At 34.7% G+C, this 18,593-nt stretch overlaps 1 protein-coding gene and 1 non-coding gene across 2 annotated transcripts in view; one reads left to right on the forward strand and one right to left on the reverse strand.

The window, feature by feature from the left end:
* The window catches only part of PRDM5 (PR/SET domain 5), a 189,800-nt gene that overhangs the window by 103,790 nt on the left and 67,417 nt on the right, over nucleotides 1-18,593 (forward strand). Inside the window, exons 8-10 of the mRNA XM_034661743.1 lie at nucleotides 4,191-4,275; nucleotides 5,483-5,640; nucleotides 16,847-16,859. Coding sequence (XP_034517634.1) covers nucleotides 4,191-4,275; nucleotides 5,483-5,640; nucleotides 16,847-16,859 — 256 coding nt within the window. The remainder of the gene's footprint in view (nucleotides 1-4,190; nucleotides 4,276-5,482; nucleotides 5,641-16,846; nucleotides 16,860-18,593) is intronic.
* On the reverse strand, nucleotides 984-1,093 carry LOC117802486. The gene has a single exon (XR_004625868.1). It is a non-coding gene; the product is annotated as a U6 spliceosomal RNA (small nuclear RNA).

Genomic DNA, 18,593 nt, shown 5'->3' on the forward strand with positions numbered 1-18,593 from the left:
CAGGGGGAGTGGGAGAGGAAGAAGCAGGCTTATAGCGGAGGAGCCTGATGTGGGGCTCGATCCCATGATGCCGGGATCACGCCCTGAGCCGAAGGCAGATGCTCAACCGCTGTGCCACCCAGGTGCCCCAAGAGCTCTATTATTTTGAAGAACTAAAAATAACGTACAAGAATGTCAAAGTGTTGTTAGCAGGAAGGAATGATTATATTTGCAGAAAATAAATTTAATACATTTTGTAATAAGCATAAATATTGCTAAGTTATTATTTTAATGTGAAAATTTAACCTGAAAGATACGCAGCAGTTATTAACCCTAACAACAGTAGCACTAGTTAATAGAATTTACAATAAAATAGAACTACAGTAGAATTTAGATTTTTGTTATTATATCAAAGTCTAGAAAAATTCATACTATATCATGTTATCTTATATTGTAATAACAAAGATGAATGATTATTTTTTAGTTTCACGTTACGGTTTTGTCAGAATATCTAGGAGCACGTAATATTTTCCTTCAGTGATTTAATATCGAAGAAGAGAAGAGATGGTACTAGTGAATGTAGAATTTTACTTTTCTTGTGGTTTACAAAATTAATTTCTCTCTTTATCTGTATATTGATACATTCCAAAGTAATCTGACAGGCTTTAAAATTCATATGACGCTCAGTCTGATAGCTCTAGCCACGTGCCATAGGTTTAATCTGTAAACACATGAGACAGTTAGATGGCAAAGATGTTTAAGGTTCTATTTCATATGTTGGGTGATTGCGATCCTCGGGGAGAAATAGCAGAACAGTGGACTGAGAGTGAGGACAGTGGATGTCATCTTCTTCTGTCTCTAACACTTCGTGTAACATTGGGTCTCTGTTCTCTTCTTTTATTAAATGTGACTTGGAACTGATCTGAGCCTTTTAATTATTTTCTCTAAGTGCCATGACACTTTTTTTTTTTTCAGTTTCCAAATAGTTTTCTTATAGGATTGTTTAAAAAATAGAGAACTTGAAGAATTTGTATGTAACTCTTGTGCATGGACCGTGCTAATCTTCACTGTATCATTGCAATTTTAGTACTTGTACTGCTCACTTCGCCAGTATGGTTTCTGAAGAAGAACCCTAGTCTGAGACAAAAAGATTAAATCCAGTTGAATAGATATTTTCTAAATATCTTCGTACTTGTATGTATTTCTCATCTGTTTAAATCTTAAGAAGTTGAAGATATTTTACCAAATTAAAGATTTTGCCAAATTGAAAGTTTCAGCAAAGTTGGTTGTGGGGCATATTTCTGAAAAATGTTCTATTTTCTGTATATTTTTTTCATAATATAAGAACCTTTTCCCCAAGGAACATCTTGGCAGATCTAAATATTACCTGGTGATGGTAGAACATAGCACCCAAATTATCTCTGCAAAATGCTAATAACTTATTAGCTCACTGCAGCACTTCCTTCGTTCTAGCATAGCTCCTCTAACTTAGCCTTTCTGAATCCATAGGCAGCTTTTACTGACTTCCATTTTTGACTCTATTCTTATGAGTTGCATATGTTGAATGTCTAATAGAGTTTGGTTGCAGTATTTACCCTTGCCAGTAGAGGGTGCTTTGGCAACATGCCAAATTATATTACAGTCTAGAATAGTATCTTACATTACTATATATTATCCTATGTTACAACAAGACATATTATGATCCTTCTTGAAAATTATCTAATTAGGGACTTCAAATTGTAAGTTATTACCCTCCATATCAATTAGTAAGTGGGACATTTTGAAAATTGTGCTTTATTTAGCATTAGGCATAGATAAATGGTATTATCTGTCATTTTCATTTGAAATCTGATTGTTTTATTAAGCTTTTCTGGAATTTTTAAAAATAGCTCGGGCCTGTAGTTTTCATTGTAAGTAAGGTAGTCAAGGCAAAAATGCTTTCGTGTACAGTGAAAATTCTGTTTTGTAATTATGGAAAATCAATTCAGTTGAACCTTTAAAAATATTTCATGTTTCCGGAGCTGCTAGATTTATGAAATAAACAAGTATGGGTACTATACTGCAGTATTTATTTAACAGTTAACATTTTATGTATGGATGAATAATTTTAAAAATTTAGTATGTTAATATAAATTTCATATTAAAATGAAAAAAACTATATATGTTTTCATTTATGTATAGTTCAGAAGGCATATCAGCTTTTTAAGGGTATATTGTTATTATAAAAGGCATATATCACAGAAACATAGAGCTTAAGAATATAAATCTCTTCATACTATCTTTAAATAAACATTTTGCAAAGTATCATTGCTCTTTAAACATAGTTGTTCAACCAAAGCAATGGTGAGGGTCTTCCATGGTTGAAGAGGCTGTCTTTAAAATGGCTCAGGCTGAAAGTTTTTCTCCCGTACTGTGTAGTACTTGCTTTCTAAGTACTTGCGCAGATCCCACATTGTTTTCTGAGGAAGCATAGAATTCTGGACTCCATATGTTCACTGACTGGGATTAGATGGCACCGTATGTAAGTGGAGATGGAAGTCAGACTCTCATGGAATGACATCGTTCTGCTTCTGCCTTGTTTATCTGTCTTTTCTCTGCTTTTCCTAAATGAGTTTACTAACTCACCAAGAATCAGGTCTGACAGAAGCAGACGGTGGCTAGGTAGGCTCAGACCTGCCATGTGGTTGGGCATAGAATTAAGGCACAGACTGCAGACCTGGGATCTGTTAACTTTGCCCTAGCTTTTGTTTCCCTGCCTTGTCCTCTCTTTTCACTCTCTCTGTCTTGAGTTCTTCCATGGTCACTGAGATCAAGGGGACCGTTCACCAGGATACAGCCCAGGGCTCCCCTCTTTCCTCAGTGCTCTACCAGTTCATGGTCCTCTGCCTTGACTTCTCTCTGCAGTGGTCCTAGTTACTCTGCAGGGATAAGCATAGTACCTTGGTTTTCTGTGGAAGGGCTTTTGCTTGTCTGGTGTTTAGTATTGTGAGCTCTACCTTTCATGAGGTCGAAACAAAAACATAACTTCACCAACACTGTTTTTGAATCTTTGGCAAAACAATGTGATGTTCTTGTTCATTGGGGCGATTGATATGTCTCATATAAGCCTTCTTGCAATACATTTCACTTAGAGCTTTGCACTGTTTCTTTTTTTTTTTTTTAAGATTTTATTTATTTATTCGACAGAGATAGAGATAGCCAGTGAGAGAGGGAACACAAGCAGGGGGAGTGGGAGAGGAAGAAGCAGGCTCATAACGGAGAAGCCTGATGTGGGGCTTGATCCCAGAACGCCGGGATCACGCCCTGAGCCGAAGGCAGACGCTTAACCGCTGTGCCACCCAGGCGCCCCTGTGCACTGTTTCTGATTGTAAACTGGGCTTCTACTTTTCATACCACCCATACGATTTCTCTGATTTAGTATCTGGGAGGGAAAGAGCTAAACTTAATATCCAGTTGTAATAATTTTTAGGCAGTTGTTTGCTAAAGTTATGCTCCTCCTCTTCTTACTTATTATGGTTTTTGAGCTTTTCTTTTTACTGATGTAAGAATTTCACTGTGAGCTAAGTGTGTTTCAGAATCATATATCTTCTTGCCGTTCATGGTAATTAATGTTTTGTTCTGTACTATATACATTTAAATTTAAAATAGTTTGACTACTGTAAAGGAAATCTTACTACCTATAGGTTACATATTTCCAAATCTAAATTTGTGCATAACAAAGAGTTAATTTAAATTAGGTATAACTTTTTTCAGAGTGTAGAAATTTAATATGCACAAAATCGGTCAGCTATATAACATATTTAAATAACATGCTGCAATCTTATATTTTCTTTATTTTTAAAAAATTTTTATTTATTTATTTGGGGGGGGTGGGAGAGGGAGAGGGAGAAGCAGCCACCCCACTGAGCAGGGAGCCCAATGCAGGGCTCCATCCCAGGACCTTGGGATCATGACCTGAGCTGAAGGCGGATGCTTAACCAGCTGAGCCACCCAGGCGCCCCTCCAATCTTGTATTTTCTTTTAATGATATGTTTTTACTTGGTAACATGTTCATTGCATTTTCAATTACGTGAGACACTGTGAACAAATTAGGGCTGAATTATAATACATAGATATTGCAGTAGCAGCTATCCGTATGTTCATACTTTTACTTTTCCTCTAATTTATTTGGCTTTGACAGTTGACTTAACTGTCCACTTAACCTTTTGCAGATTCATGAGATATTTGATTGTCAAGAATGTATGAAGAAATTTATTTCAGCTAATCAGCTAAAACGTCACATGATCACTCACTCAGGTAAAATATATATTTTTCCATTTATATTGAAATCACTATTGAAAGATTCACTTTGTCATTTTCAGGAGCTCCAAGAGTAGTAATCAGGAGACCTGGCTCTTAGTTCTGGTTTGGCCATTAACTAGTCATATGATTTTGAACAAGTTACTTAGCCTCTCTAGACCTGTTTATTTATAAAGCCAAGGTGGTTGGACTAAATGATATCAGTGATCTTCAGAGTCACTATTTAATTTGTAATCTACTCCTCTTTGAGCCTTAGATTCTTTTCTTTATCTGTGAAAATGTATCCTACCTTTCAAAACTGCTGTGAAGATTAAATGAGATCATTACGCATTGTGCTAGCATAGTGTCTGACTTTTAGAAGGGATTCAACCATTATAGTTTCTACCTTTCTAGATGCTTTGACATTCTAACTAAGGTACTAATAAATGTTAATGAGAAATTTGTAAATACATTTTGAGAATATAAGTTTTTAAAGCCATAGTTTCATTTTAAGCAAATTTGAGTAATAGGTCTGTTAAACAGATTTTTCAAAAATGATGTCTGAGAATAAATTTTGCTTTATGAAGTCTCTTTCTAGAGTTTAGAACATCTATAATTGGAGGCCACTGAAGTCAGAATGTTCTTGAATATCCACTTCACTTGGAGACAGATATAGATATTTTGACAAATGAAAACAGGAGATCAAACACCAGTAGCTCGGAAATGCTTTGTTTGCAACAAACAGTAATTTTTACATGAACGTTGCATAAATATGGATTTTATACAACAACCTAGTGTTGTTTCTGCTGAGAATTGAAGCTGTGCCTGCTCCAACAAGTAGGAGGCAGATCTGTCCTTCAGTTTTAGCACTGTCAAGCCACTCTTGGCATTCAGAGTTGTGACCCAGGTTTAAACTCACACCTATCAGCAGATTTTTCATCTGGAAGTAGGATTTTTTCCCTTGAATTTAAATTTCGCCCTTACATCTAAGCTGCTTTATACACGTAGTTTACAGTATAGGTCTATAAAAGAACTAGCTCACATTTCTTTTGTGACTAGGCTCACATATGTGACAGAAATGGATTGGTAAGTAGATTTTTTTTTCAGTTGTTTCAATCATGTTTTAGTTGACTTATCTGTAAGAAGTAATATAAGGTAAGGCTATTTCCCTTTTTATCCTTTACTTTTATATAGATGTGAGATTGTCTCCACTCATTTTTCACAGAAAAACGACCCTATAATTGTGAGATTTGTAATAAATCTTTCAAGAGGCTCGATCAAGTGGGCGCCCACAAAGTAATACACAGTGAAGATAAGCCTTACAAATGCAAGCTTTGTGGAAAGGGCTTTGCGCACAGAAATGTTTACAAGAATCACAAGAAGGTAAAACCTTATTAATATTATTATTATTATTTTTGCTGATTTGATTTCTGACTGTTTATGTTTTAAAGAGGTTTTTGTATATCTGGACATGCTCTACATGGTGGAATAATTAGAGGATGATTTTGCTTATACTTTCATAACCCCACCTGGCCTTGTTTCCGGTCTTCCATCCTCTGTTGAAACTGTTCGTATAAGCAAAGTGTCATCCAGTGTTTCCCGGTGTTAAACTAATTGCAAAGTCTTTTCTTCCTTTCCTTTGTTCTCTAAAATTTGACACTCTTGTTCATGGTAGCTTTTTTGAAATTCTCTTCATCTTTGGTGTATAATTGGCTGCGTGTTCCTCCAATTTCTGTGAACATTTTCATCTCTCCTCCCCCAGGAGGTTTTCCTGGGCGTGTTGGCTGTGGACCTCTTCTAGGTTCTCTGCGTCTGCCACATCCGTGACTTCTACCCTCAGCTCTATACCGGCAAATCCCAAATGATTTCTTTCTTTAACCCAGGCTTCCAACTCACATTTATTTTTCTTTATTTGATACATAACTAGTTATCTTTTTGACCTAATGAATTTAGCATGTCCCAGAATGACCTTTTCATTCTTTATGCTCCAGGTAACCTGTCTTTTGGAGTTTCTTCTTTCTGTTAATGAGAGAAATGTATACTTATTCCTATCTGTTTCTTTAGTCTTAAACCCTTTTTAAATTAGAAGCCAGTTCTTTTTCAAAATTATTTTTATTTTTGTTTATTCATTGTTTTTTTTTTTTAGAGAGAGAGAAAGTGATTGAGTGCGGGAGGGTCCGAGGGAGAAGGAGAGAGAGAATCTTAAGCAGGCTCCATCCTCAGTGTGGAGCCTGATTTGGGGCTTAATCTCACAACCCTGAGGTTATGACCTGAGACAAAATCAAGAGTTGGAAGCCCAACTGACTGAGCCAGGCATGCCTAGAATCAATTCTTAAAGATTCCACCCTCCATTGTCTCATCACCCTCACGGTCATTCATTCCTTTACCCTCCTATCATTCTGATTATTGCTCATCTTCATTACTTTAATACCTATCTAATTAGATTTTTATTACTTATCATTTTCCAGTTATCCATCCTCCTAGATAAATTGTCCCACAGTACAATTCTATCACTCTTGTACTCTGATATTATGAGTAGATTTCCAATGCCTGTGTAAGTTATAGTATATACATGTTACCCTGTCCTTCAGAGTTCTCTACCCATGACCTCAGCTTACTTTTCTAGATTTTTATCCTTATCTCTGCATTAGTCATACCTCAACAACTTGACATTTGCTTTTAGTCAGCATGACCTAATTTCCCCTTCTTCTTTTCTTTTTAATTTTTTTTAATTTTAAATTTTTTTTTAATTTTTCTATTTTTATTTTATTTTATTTTTAACTAAACTCTACACCCAATGTGGGGATTGAACTCATAACCCTGAAATTAAGAGTCTCTTTACTGACTGAATCAGCCAGGTGCCCTACCCCTTCCTCTTTTCTCATAGGACTCCAAGTTATGATCTCTTAGTTTTCTTAATTAATTTTTGTTTGCAGTTCCTATGCTTTACCTTTACTCTGGTTCTTGTTTCAGAATGTATTAGTTTTATCTTATCTACTCTGCATTGATAGTAAATAATATTTGAGTTGAGGGGCGCCTGGGTGGCACAGCAGTTAAGCGTCTGCCTTCGGCTCAGGGCATGATCCCGGCGTTATGGGATCGAGCCCCACATCAGGCTCTTCTGCTATGAGCCTGCTTCTTCCTCTCCCACTCCCCCTGCTTGTGTTCCCTCTCTCGCTGGCTGTCTCTATCTCTGTCAAATAAATAAATAAAATCTTTAAAAAAAAAATAATAATATTTGAGTTGAATTCAGAAAATTTGTCCAAAGACATTCAATATCTAAATAATGTATATTAAGAGGTATTTATGACGTGATAAATAATTGATTATTGATTTTATTAAAAAATTTATTGAAGTATAAATGGCATATAGTATTATTAGTTTAGTGTATACAAATAGTGATTTAACATTTGTATACATTGTGAACTGATTACCACAGAAAGTCTAGTTACCATCTGTCATCATACAAAGTTAATACAATATTATTGACTATATTCCTTGTATTGTACATTGTATCCCCATTCACTTATTCATTTTATAACTGGAAATTTGTGTCTCTTGATTCCCTTCACCCATATCACCCACATAACCCTCTCACCTTTTGACAACCACTATTCAATTCTCTCTATGAATCTGGATTTTGTTTTGTTCTATTTATAGTTGTCTTTTTTTTCTTTTTTTGATTCCACTTATAAGTGAAATTATGAGGTTTTGTCTTTTTCTGTTTGACTTAATTCATCTATCCTAATACCCTCAAGGTCCATCCATGTTGTCACAAATGACAAGATTTCATTCTTTTCTGTAGCTGAGTAATATTCCATTGTATACACATGTACTGCATGTTCTTTATACGTTCATCTTTTGACGTACACTTAGGTTGTTTGCATATCTTGGCTATTGTAAATAATCCTGCAATGAACATAGGGGTGCATATATATATATATATATTTTTTTTTAATTAGTGTTTTATTTACTTTGGATAGATACCCAATGTGGAATTGCTGGATTATATGTAGTTTTTAATTTTTTGAAGAAATTTTGTACTGTTTTCCATAGTGGTTGCACCAGTTTACATTCCCATCAACAGCGTATGGGTGGTTTTTTTTTTTTTTCTACATTGTTGCCAACACTTGTTATTTCTTGTCATTCAGATGATAGCTATTCTGACAGGTGTGAGGTAATATCTCATTGTGGCTTTGATTTGCATTTCCTTGATGATTAGTGATGTTGAGCATCTTTTCCTGTTGACCATCTGTATGTCTTCTTTGGAAAAATGTCTATTCAGATCCTTTGCCCATTTTTTAATGGGATTGTTTTGGTTTTTTTGTGCCTGAGTTGTATGTCTGCATTATATATTTTGGATATGATTTACAAATATCATCCCCCATTCAGTGGGTTGTCTGTTCATTTTGTTGATGGTTTCCTTTGCTGTTCAGATGTTCTTTGATTTGATGTAATCCTATTTGTTTATTTTTGCCTTTGTTGCCCTTGTCTTTGGAGCCAGATCTGAAAAACATTGCTAAGACCAATGTCAAGTAGCTTACTGCTTATGTTTTCTTTTAGTAGCTTTATGATTTCAAGTCTTACATTCAAGTCTTTAACCCATTATAAATTAATTTTTGAATATTGAGTAAGATAGTGGTCTAATTTCCTTTTGCATGTGGCTGTCCAGTTTTCCCAATACTATTCATTGAAGAGACTATTCTTTCCCCATTGTATATTCTTGCCTCCTCTGTCATAAATTAATTGACCATATATGCATAGGTTTATTTCTGGGCTGTCTCTTCTGTTCCATTGATCTATGTGTCTATTTTTTTGGTAATATCATACTGTTATGATTATATAGCTTTGTAGTATAGTTTGAAATTTGGAATGTGATACCTCCTCTGACTTTGTTCTTCTTTATCCAGATTGCTTTGGCTACCTGAGGTCTTCTGTAGTTCCATACACATTTTAGAATTATTGTTTCTACTTCGTGAAAAATGCCATTGGAATTTTGGTAGGGGTTGCATTGAACCTATAGATTGCTTTGGGCAGCATGGACATTTTAACAGCATTAATTCTTCCAATCCATAAGCCTGGCATATCTTTCCATTTCTTTGTCTCCTCAGCTTTTTTCATCAGTGCGTTACAGTTTTGAGAGTACAGGTCTTTCACCTCTTTGGTTAAATCTGCTCCTAGGTATTTCATTCTTTTTGATGCAATTGTAAATGCGATTGTTTTCTTGATTTCTCTTTCTGATAGCTTCTTATTAGTGTGTGAAAATGCAACGGATTTTTGTGTGCTAATTTTATATCTTGAGACTTTATTGAATCCATTTATTAGTTCTAACAGCTTTATTGGTGAAGTCTTTGGGGCTTTCTATATATAGCATCATGTCATTTGCAAAGGGTGACAGATTTACTTCTTCCTTTCAATCTGGATGCCTTTTAGTTCTCTTTCTACTAAATTGCTTTGGCTAGGACGTCCAATATTAAGTTGAATAAAAGCAGAGAAAACTTTCAGCTTTTCATCGTTGAGTTTAGTATTAGCTGTGGACTTACTATGTGTGGGCTTTATTATGTTGAGCTACATTCCCTCTATACATACTTTGTTGAGAATTTTTATCATAAGTGAATGTTGAATTTTGTCAAATACTTTTTCTTCATCTCTTTGGGATGAGCATATGATTTTTATCTTTCATTTTGTTAATGTGGTCTATTATGTTGATTGATTTGTGGATATTGAAACCATCCTTGCATCTCTGGGATAAATCCACTTGATCATGGTATATGACCTTCTTAATGTGTTGTTGACTTTGATTTGCTAATATTTTGTTGAGGATTTCTGTGTCTATTTTTTTCTGGTATATTGGCTCATAATGTTTTTTTTTTCCTCTCTCCTCCTCCTCCACTTCCTCCTTCTCTTTTTTTGTGGTCTCCTTGTCTAGTTTGGGTATCAGGGTAATATTGTCTTGTAAATGGGTTTGGAAGCATTCCCTCCTCTTCAATTTTTTTTTGGAAGAGTTTGAGAATGATAGGTATTAAATCTTCTTTGAATGTTTGGTAGAATTCACCAGTGATGCCATCTTGTCCTGGACTTTTGTTTATTGGAAAGTTTGGATTACTGATTCAATCTTCTTACTGTAATTGATATATTGAGATGTTTTATTCATGATTTGGTCTTAAAAGTTTATTTCCGGGAATTTATCTATTTCTTCTAGATTATCCAATTTTTTGACACGTAATTTGTTTGTAGTTGTATGATGATTTGTATTTCTGTGGTATAATCTAACGTCTTTCTCATTTTATTTATAAGAACCTTCTCAGCCTCTATTTCATGATTTCCATTCTAATCTTTATTATTTCCTTTCTTCTACTAGCTTTAGGTTTCATTTGTTCTTTGTTTTTGTTTTTTGTTTGTTTTTCTAGTGGTTGGGAAAGATGCTTGATATGATTTCAATGTTTCTGAATTTTTTGAGACTTGCTTTGTGGCCTAACATGTGATCTATACTGGAGAATATTCTATGTGCACCTGAGAAGAATGTGTATTTATCTGCTTTTGGATAAAATGTTCTGTATTTATCTATTAAGTACATCTGGTGTAATGTGTTGTGTAAACCTATATTTACTTATAGACTTTCTGTTTATATGATTCCTGCTTTCTGTCTGGATGATTTATCCATTGGTATAAATATGGTGTTAAAAAAACACTACTGGTGTGTTTTTTTTTTTTTAAATTTTTAATGTTCTTGATGTCACATTCCACATCTTTTATGTATCCCTAATTATTTAATTAATTTTATTACTTTTGTCTTTTAACTTTCATACTAGCTTTATAAATGATTAATCCACTGTTTTTGCTATATATTTACCTTTTCCAGTGAGATTTTTACTTTCATATGTTTTCTTGTTATTAATCAGTGCCCTTTCTTCTCAGCTTAAAGAAGTCCCTTTAACATTTCTTTTAGGGCTCGTTGAGTGGTGATGAACTCCTTTGCTTTTGTTTATCTGGAAAATGTTTTATCTTTTCTATTCTGAATGATAGCCTTGCCAGGTAGAGTATTCTTGATTGGAAGTTTTTTCCTTTCGAACATTGAATACTTCATACCACTGTCTTCTGGCCTGCAGAGTTTCTGTTGAAAACTCTGCTGAAAGCATTATGGGATTTCCTTTGTAGATAACACATTATTTTTCTGTTGCTGTTTTTAAAATTCTCTCTTTCTCTTTTGACATTTTAATTATAATGTGGGTTGGTGTGGATATCTTCCTGGGCTTCCTGGACCTACATGTTTGTTTCCTTTCCCAGATTGGCAAAATTATCAGTCATTATTTCTTCAAAAAGTTTTCTGTCAGTTTCTTTTTCTTCTCCTTCTAAGAGCTCTATAATGTGGATGTTATTCTGCTCGATGATGTTCCATATTCCTCTTAAGCTGTCTTTGCTTTTTTAAATTCCTTTTTCTTTTTGCTGCTCTGTCAGGGTGAGTTCCATTGTTTTTGTCTTTTAGCTTGCTGATCCGTTCTGCTTCAGTCTTCTGTTGAGCCCCTCTACTCTATTTTTCAGTTCAGTTATTATATTCTTCAGTTCTGTGACTTCTTTTTGGTACTTTCTTATATTTTCTATCTCATTTTTGAAGTTTTTATCCATTTTTCTGAGTTTAGTGAACAACTTTGTAATCATTACTTTGTTTTCATGCCTCTTTCTCTCTCTCTCTTTTTTTTTTTTTTTTTTTTTTTTTTTATTTAGTGAGTCTGACCAAAAGTTCACCAATTTTTCTGTTCTATTGTTTGGGGTTTTTTTTTACTCTTTATTTCATTTATTTCTCCTCTAGTCTTTATTATTTTCTTCCTTTTACTGGCTTTGGGCTTTGTTTGCACTTCTTTTTCTAGCTCCTTTAGGTGAAAGATTAGTTTGCCTGTTGGATTTTTTCTTGCTTCTTGTGCCTGTATTGCTATAACTCATGGGTCCAGAAGTGTAATCCCCATGGTCATGAGACTCCCCCCTACCTCAGATATTCAAGAGGTGGGCTTTTTGTGCTCATTGGCTGTGGTGGGATGCAGTTAAAGCTTGGGGGCTTGGAGTGCTTGCCTGGCTGGCTCTGGCGTTGCTTGTTTATTGATTTTGGTTAATATATTTTAGCATGGTGTTAAGTAATATGTATATAATATCTTCTAAAATAACTTGTTACTTATTTTTCTCTTATAGTATTCCACTGGAGTTATAGTTATTTCAATATTTAATTGAGACTTGAAAGCATCATTCTTTCTCTTTTAAATCATTTAAAAAATTATGACATCATTTTAGCTTTAGCCTGAAAAGAAAAAAAAAAGTTAGATTTACCAGAGAATAAAAAGGGTTGATTGATAGTGTCCCAAATCGTCTCTGCCTAATTTCTTGCTGACTGCCCTTAGGTTTAACTCAGGCATTAAATGATCAGGGGCAGGACCACATTCATTACTGCTGTTTTGGAATTGCATGACTGTAAAAAATTATCTGGCTAGTTTCCTGCTCAGTCTCTGGAACTCTCTTGCTCCATTCTTTGATGAAACTGATCTACCCACATTTATGAGTTTTTCAGTTTGGCTTATGTTATATGCCATATGGGAATTTGGCACAGGATCTTTGCACCATCTCTCATACATTCAGCCATAAATCATATGAAAGTAATAATGATGTCTTGGGAAGGAAAGAAACAATGATGCCTATAATTTCCAAAGTGGAAAGCACATTCAATCCTTCTGCTATAGACAAATGTGCTTCTCACTGTTATGATCCTAGCATGTATTTGGTATGGTTAAGTGAAAAAGTCTGAAATATTCTCCAAGAGTTATGTGAAAAAAGCAAATAAACTTTTTCTTCCATCATTATTCATTAATGGCCAGTTAGGAAGCTGAAAAATAAGGATATGCAAGGAAATTAGAAAAAAAAAATTGAGTCAAACTGATCTCCATCATATAGCATGACCAAAGGTTGTTATTTTAAATAAATTATTCTTTTGGTTTCTTTGGTGATGTAACTTTTACATTTTTATTATACTTACTTTATTCATTTTGGGGTCAATTTTTCTCTTAACATTTGGATTTGCTTGAAAAGGAAATATTACCTTTCAGTGTGATTATGACAGTATCAAACTTTGCAGAGGTGATTTTTGTTTCTAAAACTTAATTACTTGTTTCATCATTTTGCCAATTACATAGGTTCAATAGGTCAAAATTAGTTTTTCCTCTCCCTAATCCTTTCTGACAATTATTTGACCTGATTATTAGTTGAATTTTTTTGGATCTATTTAAAATAATGATTGTTTATCTGGATCTAACTAGATCTATAAATCACAACTGGACAGATTCTTCAGAACTACAGGTGACAGAAACTAGTCTTCACCCTCCATTTTGTTCCTTATCAAATTTATTGCAAAGCAAAATTGAGATAAGGTGTATAGTGCTTCCCTCCTGCTGCTATAGGCAGGACATCTAGATGGACTCAATTATCCTGGATCGTGAAGCTGGCACTACATGCTCGATGATGGATATGAATACAGAGAGGTTTTGTCCTGATGAAGTCATAAACAAGCTTCTGGGGACAGAGGTATGTCTATTCGAATAAAAGACTTTTTCCTGACCCTTTACATATCTCTCCAGAGATGAACTTTAGAGGCCTATGAGGAACTCTGGTCACACCTTTTCCTGGAATAATTCCACTGGGCCTCCTATAATAATAACTCATCCAGTGATTTCCAAACTCCGGGCCATGACAACTTTGTGTCTTGAAATCAATTTACTGGGTCATGAATAGCCATAAAAAAATAGAAGAGAAAATATAAGACTAAGGGCAATTTAATGAAATAATACACATGTTTGTGTGTGTATGTATATGTGTGTTGAGTTTTAATATAAAAAGTATCTTTTTGGTCATGGTCTGACAGGCATTGTGAATCAGACCTTGCCCATGTAAAATTTTATTAAGCCTTCTTTAAAGGAAAGGATACGTCTCTCCCTAATGAATCATGGATTAGGTTCTAAAACTACATAATATATGGCATAAATTTTACATAATAAAATATCTTCGAAAATCTCTAAGGAAGGTGCCCTGTTGTAGACTGAAAGACTCAATAATTCCATCACAGTTACTTTTTCCTTTGACTTTGTACCAGCTTTCTCTTCTTAAGGTGTACTGTAGGTGAAGTAGTGGGTGATTCATTTAAGGTGCCAAGTTGTGGAAAATTATCTATTTTTATGTTCTGGAAACACATTTACAGTGAGGAGATGCTCACACTGAGAGAGGCATGTAAGAATTGAACCTGACAGAGAGAAACAAGAGATGAGTGTTTATCTGAAGGTAATTTAGCTCATGGCAAATCACTTATCCTATTTAAGCTATTTTTTCTGAAGCGCATGATGAGATGGCACTGAATAATTTCTCACATAGCACTTCATTCTCCATATTAAACTGTAGGCTTTGAAGAGCAATGCTGTACTTTAATTCATAGCACTTACTGACCACATTGGGCTTTGAACGTGGCACATGTTTTCTGAATAAATAAAATCCATGAAAAGGTAATCCCAAATAAATAAGATTTAATGTTCTTAGTTAAGTAGTTGTTGTAATATGAGAAATGATTTATATATATATATATATTTGTAGTACATTTTGCCACATTTGCAGTGCTGTTTTTCTGCACACTCTTCCTCTTTCTTGATTTTGTTAGGTTATTAGTGGTCTAGTGATACACTGGGAAATCTTTGTTGTATTCCTTCTACACTAATTGAGTTTACACAGTCTGAGATACCTAAGTACCACTCTTCAATCCTTTAATTTGAACTGTTGTAATTTTGAGATAAATACTCGACTTGACGTTCACTTACTGCCAAATCAGTGATTCCCCTTTATTCTCTGACTTTAATAGAGAAACCTCCCTCCCAGCTTTATTTTACTCCCTCCACTCTCCCCACCTCCAAATATTAACTTAGGAGTCACCGACTGAAGACCATACCTCCTAGTGTTTGCCAGCACCACATCACTGCTCATTGCCCTTCAGACCTTCCTTCATCCCTGCTCCTCTGTGCACAGGGCCTTGCCTCCCAAACTTCTGGCCTCCAAGTCGTGTCTCTGACTTAAAGCTTCAGACTAATGCTTACCTCACCTTAAGTGGGATAGCAGCTCTAGTCTCCATTCTGCTTTTTACCATCCTAGCCCAACCCAGGCAGGGTTTTGAACTCCTTTCTCTTGCCCTGCCTGATCAAGTGCACATCTCTAACCCTCTTAAAACCACAAAGCTGGAAGTATTGAAAGAGAAAGGTGACTTTTTTGTTTTTTGAAATTTGATTAAAAATGTTTTTGCTTTTTTTACTAGATATCTTAAGAAAATAAAATCTCAAAATCACACATGAATGCATGGATATTTAGTTAAGCACTTAGGTTGTAATCCCTGACAACACCTACCTTCCCTTGTCCCCCGTAATTCCAGTTCCCTCCCCAGTGAATACTTTTTGGGGCTTTCTTAAATATATTAAAAAATGTACACATTATTTGTACAAATTATTTATTAATTATGACCACATCTACTACTATATTCAAAGGTTGGTGATCGTAGTAATTGGAGGATATTTTGTACACTGAGTAAAATATAATTGTTATTCTCAGTATAATGCTTTTGACATACTTTCTCACTGTTTATAATGGGTTGGAGTGTGGAAGATTAGAAATGAGTATGTGAGAGTTGTTAGTGTTGGGTAGCAGAATTGGAAAGATGGAGCTAGGAACTGGGAAAAGCGACTGCTGGGAAGAGATTCCACAGTAAAGCCATCTCCTTCATCTCCCTAGTCTGATCTTCAGTAACTTCCTCATGTCACACTGATGTTTTTGTATAAGAGAAGGTTCTTCTGGATAGAGCTTGGAGAAAAGCACAAGGTTTGTGCTGCCCATCTGGCAAATAAGTATATTTACATGTAAGTGGTATTAGGACATAGATGTCATTCTGGAACTTACTTCTTTTCCTTAACATTATGACTTGGAGAGTTTTTCAGGTAGGTTCATATAAACCTACTCATTTTTTGTAACTATTACAGTTTTGAACAATACTTCAGTGAACATCCTTTTACATAAAACCGTATAATTATGTCAAGAGCATTAGTGCAAATAGATCTTAGTTATGAAATTTATGGAATAGTAATAGTTTTCTCTATTAGAAAACCATTTTTCTTGAATAGAATAGTAAGGTTTGCTCCTGGCCAACTGCCTTCTGAAAAAGCTCTTTCACTTAGCAGTGATTAAATTGCCCCTTTATCTGTACAATCAGCATTTGATTTTGTCAGTCTTTTTATTTTTCAGTTTGAGAATTGAAAAGTGATACTTCATTGCATTTAAACAATGGTTAGTGAAATTATGTTCTTTTTATAAGTTTATGTTCTATTTACATAACTTTTGAGAAATGCTTGTAGGTATTTTTTGTCCCCTTTTCTATTGGACTCTTTGGCTGCTTTGTCATTGGTTCCTAGGAGCTCTATAGATATTATGAATGTTAATCCTTTGCTATTTTTGTTTCTAATATTTGTCCCCATCTATCAACTTGCATCTTTTGAATAAAGAAGTTTTACATTTTTATGTTTTGAAGTATGACATGGATTGTAAGTTATAAAACTCATAATAAACTTCTGAGTATATACAGCTTCTGAGTTTTATGTCTTATTTAGAAAACTTTCTTATTCCAACACTATGCAAGCATTTATCAATGCCTTTAAAAGTGTATTAATTTCTTTTTTATTACCATTTTAATCCATGAAAAATTTGTTTTTAGGTGTGGAATGAGACCCTAATTTATTTTATTTATTAATTTTAAAAAGATTTATTTATTTATTTTAGAGAGAGAGTGAGCGAGCCAGGGCAGGGACAGAGAGAGAGGAGGAGAGAGAATAAAGCAGGCCTCTGCTCAGCTCAGAGCCCGATGCGGGGCTCGATTCCACACCCCTGAGGTCATGACCTGAGCCAAAATAAAGAGTCAGCCGCCCAGCCAACTGAGCCACCCAGGGTCCCCTGAGATCCTGATTTATAACCACTGCTATCATATCGTTGAATGCCTGTCATGTAAAACTGTGTTTGGATGTCATTCTTTTCCATTCTGTCTCTGTTCCCTTGTAATATCATAGTATTTTAATAATTGCAATTTATAGTGTATTTAATATCTGTTGGATAAGGGCTTCTTTTAGCTTTCTTTTACAAAATTCTTTCACATGGTGGTTTGGGAAGATTGACTTTAATAACCGGATTTCTTTCCACTGCTTCCTTTTTATCTTCTTGGAGGTCAATGTCATGTATTAAAAAATAGCTCCTCTTCACAGAAAGTCTTCATATATACACTTGCCCTTGTGAGTGATTTGGATCAGAAATGTTTTCTTCTTTCCCCTTTTTTGTAGAAAGAACAGGAAACAAAAAAAATAGCTCATTTTCCTCTATAAGTATAAATTAATTCTCCACCACTGCTAAATTTCATGTTTTTCATGTATTAAAACATGTTATTTAGTAGTAAGTTGGAGATCCTTTCCTTATCACTTTCACTTTTACTCTACCTGAAATTCTACCAAGTTTAATTGACCCATTTCCTAGCCCACAAGACCTATTAGAGAAAATTAAGTGGAGGAGGAATTAAAAAACAAAACTTAGGTTAGGAATAGCGAAGATGTGGTAATGGCTTGTTACAGCCAGAGAAGACAAAAACTTTGAAAAGTAAACTCTACGACTCATAGAGCATAGCATACAGAGGAAATTTATCATGAAGTTAAGAAATATACCTATAGGAACCCTCAATACACATAGGGTAATGGATTTTTGAATGATATCAACAGTTTTGGTGGGTAGGTAATATAAATTTGGAAACTAAGTTAGTTTAAATGGAAAATTGTATATTTTTGAAAAACAGATACTCTTCTCATATAACAATTTGTACCACAGATCTAAACCATGATGAAATACCACTTCATACGTGTCAGAATGGGTAGTATCAAAAAGACAAGAAATAACAAGTGTTGGTGAGGATTTGGAGAAAAGGGACCCCTTGGGCATTGTTGGTGGGAATGTAAATTGGTGCAACCACTATGGAAAACAGTATGGAAGCTTCTGTTTACTACTATTTACCCAAAGAATACAAAAACACTAATTTGAAAAGATGTATGTGCCCTTATTATTTACAATAGCCAAGATATGGAGGCAATCCAAGTGTCCATCGACAGATGAACGGATAAAAAAGATGTGTTATACACAATGGAATATTACTCAGCCATAAGAAAGAATGAGATCTTGCCATTTGTGACAACATGGCTAGACCTAGAGGGTATTATGCAAAGTGAAATAAGTCAGACAGAGGA

The sequence above is a fragment of the Ailuropoda melanoleuca genome, chromosome 5, assembly GCF_002007445.2.
Source record: "Ailuropoda melanoleuca isolate Jingjing chromosome 5, ASM200744v2, whole genome shotgun sequence".
NCBI classification, from domain to species: Eukaryota; Metazoa; Chordata; class Mammalia; order Carnivora; family Ursidae; genus Ailuropoda; species Ailuropoda melanoleuca.